General features: G+C 36.0%; 1 protein-coding gene across 1 annotated transcript in view; it reads right to left on the minus strand.

The window, feature by feature from the left end:
* The window catches only part of LOC108821726 (E3 ubiquitin-protein ligase UPL3), an 8428-nt gene extending 7073 nt beyond the window's left edge, over window positions 1-1355 (minus strand). The window contains 1 exon segment of the mRNA XM_056992461.1: window positions 133-1355. Within this exon segment, the coding sequence (XP_056848441.1) occupies window positions 133-1041 (909 nt within the window). The 5' untranslated portion in view covers window positions 1042-1355.
* Between the last annotated feature and the right edge of the window lie 2107 nt (window positions 1356-3462).

Consider the following 3462-nt stretch of genomic DNA (forward strand, 5'->3'; position numbering starts at 1 on the left):
ATTAAGTAAATCAAAACATTGCATATGTGAAGTAACTGCCTGCGTTCTAATTCAAAGCAGCAGAAAAACATTCCACAATTTAGAAAATAAATTAAACTCTACAAAATTTCAAGAATTACTATGAAATCGAACCTGCTCGGCCAAGTCCATGTATTCAATGGTTAGCAATCTGGCGACAAAGCAAGAAACGGCCCCGTAATGAACAACGGCAGTACAAGAAGACGGTAAAACATCACACAGATGGGTAAGAGCCCTGGCAGCAAGAAGCATAATATCGGGGTTGCTCTCATGGTTAAGCAGGCCAACAAGCACAGGGACGAAGGAATCAACAGAGAAGGTGCTCAAGGAGTCTTCGGTCCCAATGGATAGCATCTCGCAGAGCTGCGTCAAAGCCTCGACCTGCTTTCCCTCCTCTCCTTCTGAACGCAAACCAGCGAGAATCTTCTTCATCCTCCCGTTCAAGTGGGAGGAAGAGCCCGAGCCGATACCTGAGGAAGGAAGCAAGTCGTCAAGCCCAGCTCCGAGCTTCCTCAGCAACCCTTGTAAAGCACTGCTCGCCGAGCTCATGTTGGGATGCATGAATCCCCCGTTGCCGTCCTCGCTGTCATTGTCGTCGTCCTCGTCAGCGGCGGCGGCGGCTGCTGCCGCGGCGTCCATGTTGAGCTGCTGTCTGGCTCTGTCTCTCTCTCTATCCCTCATACGAACGTCGTGCTCCTTCTCCTTCCCCTTGTCGGAGTTACTGTTGTCGTTGTTTCCCCTGTTGCCTCGTCCGCCGCGGCGGAATCCGGAAGAATCGGTGGAGGTGTCCATGGGAGCTGCGGCGGCGGTGGTTGCGGCGGAGCGAGAAGAACGAGAGCGGGTGGATGAGGAAGGTGCGGTGGTTGTGGTTGTAGCGACGGCGGCAGAAGAGGAAGAGGGAGACGAGAGGCGAGCGCGTTTGCTGCGAGTGGTGGGACCTGAGGGAGGAGGAGGAGGAGAGGAAGAAGACGATGACGGGGCAGTTGAGGTCGCCTCCGCACGCTTGCGGCTCCGAGTTTCCATACAAAGGAAGAAACCCCAATCGAGTCTCTCTTAATCAGAGAGATTCTGATCGCATCTCAACTGATCCACAAACCCGATCCAATTAAGCTCGCTCGAAACCCTAATTTGATAACGAGATCGGAGCTAGAAAGAAACGGATTCGAAATCAACACACCAAGAGGGACTATGAGATCGAAATCGAGAGAGGATGGAAGGAAGGAGGATCTTGATTTGAGATTAGAAAACCCTAAAATCGAGTAATGGGAAAAAAGAGAAAAAGGGCTTTTCCGCAGAACATATATATTCAAGCGAAGCGAATACGATACCGTTTTCCTCCTTCCAGCTTTTCGGACAAGAACTGACACGGGGATCCTGCTACGTGTGATTCGTTTACTCCATTAAGCTCTGTACGGTATCGTTTCCCAGGATGGATAAACGGAAAGAAAATGAGGCATGGCCCAACTATCAGTTATAGATATCTGTAAGCATGTGCGGGCTTAAGGCCCATTATGGAGCTTCACTTATACTTTTAACTCTACCTGCGCACTACTATGGCCTTGGTACAGCATTAGCATTAGCATTATACTCTACATTATCCAATCAACATTTGTTACAAAAACATTTAGAAAAACATTTAATAAATGCTAATGCTCTCCAAATGCTCTCTAGCAAATGCTCTCATATGAAACTTTTGGAAGAGCATTTGCATTTACAATTTATATATTTATGAAATATATATAATTAGTTCATTTATTTGATTTATAATATTATAAAATAAATTTATATCCAGAAATGAAGTTTCATTTCTAAAATAAATTTACAATATAAAAATATTTTTTTTAAAAATGGTATTTCACATTTAAAATATAATATAATTTTATAAATTATATTATATTTTAAATGAGAAATATATTTTTAAATAGATATTTAATTGTAAATTTTATTTTTTTAAACAAAATTTTTGATATAAACATAATTTTTGAAATTAGTAAATAAAATAAATTAATTATGTCTATTTTATATATTAATATATATCCAAAAATAAATTTATATTTTATTTATTTTATTTAGTAATATTCAAAATTATTTTATAACCAAAAATAAATTTATATTTTTTAAAAATTACATTTATTTTTAAAATAATAATATTTCACATTTAAAATTTAATTTAATTTTGTTATTAATTAAGATTCATAATTTTTAATAACAAATATATATATATATTATAATTAAATACATATATATATATATATATATATATATTATAATTTAATATATATTATTTAAATAAATATATTATATATTAACTTTTATAAAAAAAAATTAAAATTGTATCTGCTACCGCTTTACCAATCATCTTATTAAAAGTGTTTTAATGATAGCATACAGCTTCTGAAACATACTGCTACTGCTTCTTCATCTGCTGTACCAATCGAGGCTTATGTATCCATGGTAATGGTATATATCAAAAGACATTACAATTAGGCATACACAAAAAAAAAATACAGAATATAATATAGTTATAATATCATGATTGTAGTAAGGAAAACTACGGTTTGTCAAGAAAATAAATATATAACAATAATCTACCGATCTACTTATTTAGTGAATCTACTCGGTGAGATGTATATCTTATACAAAAATACAAATATATTGTTCTTTTTTCTTTAGCCATCACATGCTAGTGTTTAAAAACAAATATGTAGAAATTTTGGTTGTTGGGGTTGAGTTTGTTAAGTGGATGAAGACATACATAAATTATTTTACATTTAAAAAAAACTTTACATTGTGTATACATAACATAATACATTAGTTCATTTATACATGCCCTGGTTGGAACTTACAGATTGGTTTGCGTTTAGGGTTACAACCGATCGATTTATGAACAAGCTTTGCACATTTATTTTTGGATGATTTGGTTCACCATCCACAACAGTTTTATTAACAAGCTTTGCACATTTCACACAATCGATCCTTAGGCAACTTTAATGGGTAGCATCGATAAGATTATTTTTGTTCTATAAATTGGATTCTCCCAATCTGGTTTAACCGTTATGCTCAAATCGCATCTAGCTCCTCCGGAAATTTGTCTTAAAGTTGATTTACATTCCCTCGGTTTAAACTTTAAAGTATGTTTAATCTCCTTTGTAAAACCGTGGTTTGAAAAACATATTTTCATCACAGTTGTTGAATATAGAGATAAATAATCAAAGCCTTAGCAATTATGAAAATCTCAACTGAAAAAGAGTAGCTAGGCACAATTAAATACCTTCACATTTATCCACGCTTGGTTGATATGGACCTCTCTATATTATATCCACTTCTGCATATTTATATAAGTAGATATGTGTGACCGTGACCATGCTTATGTATTATTAACCACCACCCCCCACCGTCACCAACCATCCAACTTATTTTCACGTCTTCGCAAGGGAAACCGAT

This window comes from Raphanus sativus, chromosome 8, assembly GCF_000801105.2.
Source record: "Raphanus sativus cultivar WK10039 chromosome 8, ASM80110v3, whole genome shotgun sequence".
Classification (NCBI taxonomy): domain Eukaryota; kingdom Viridiplantae; phylum Streptophyta; class Magnoliopsida; order Brassicales; family Brassicaceae; genus Raphanus; species Raphanus sativus.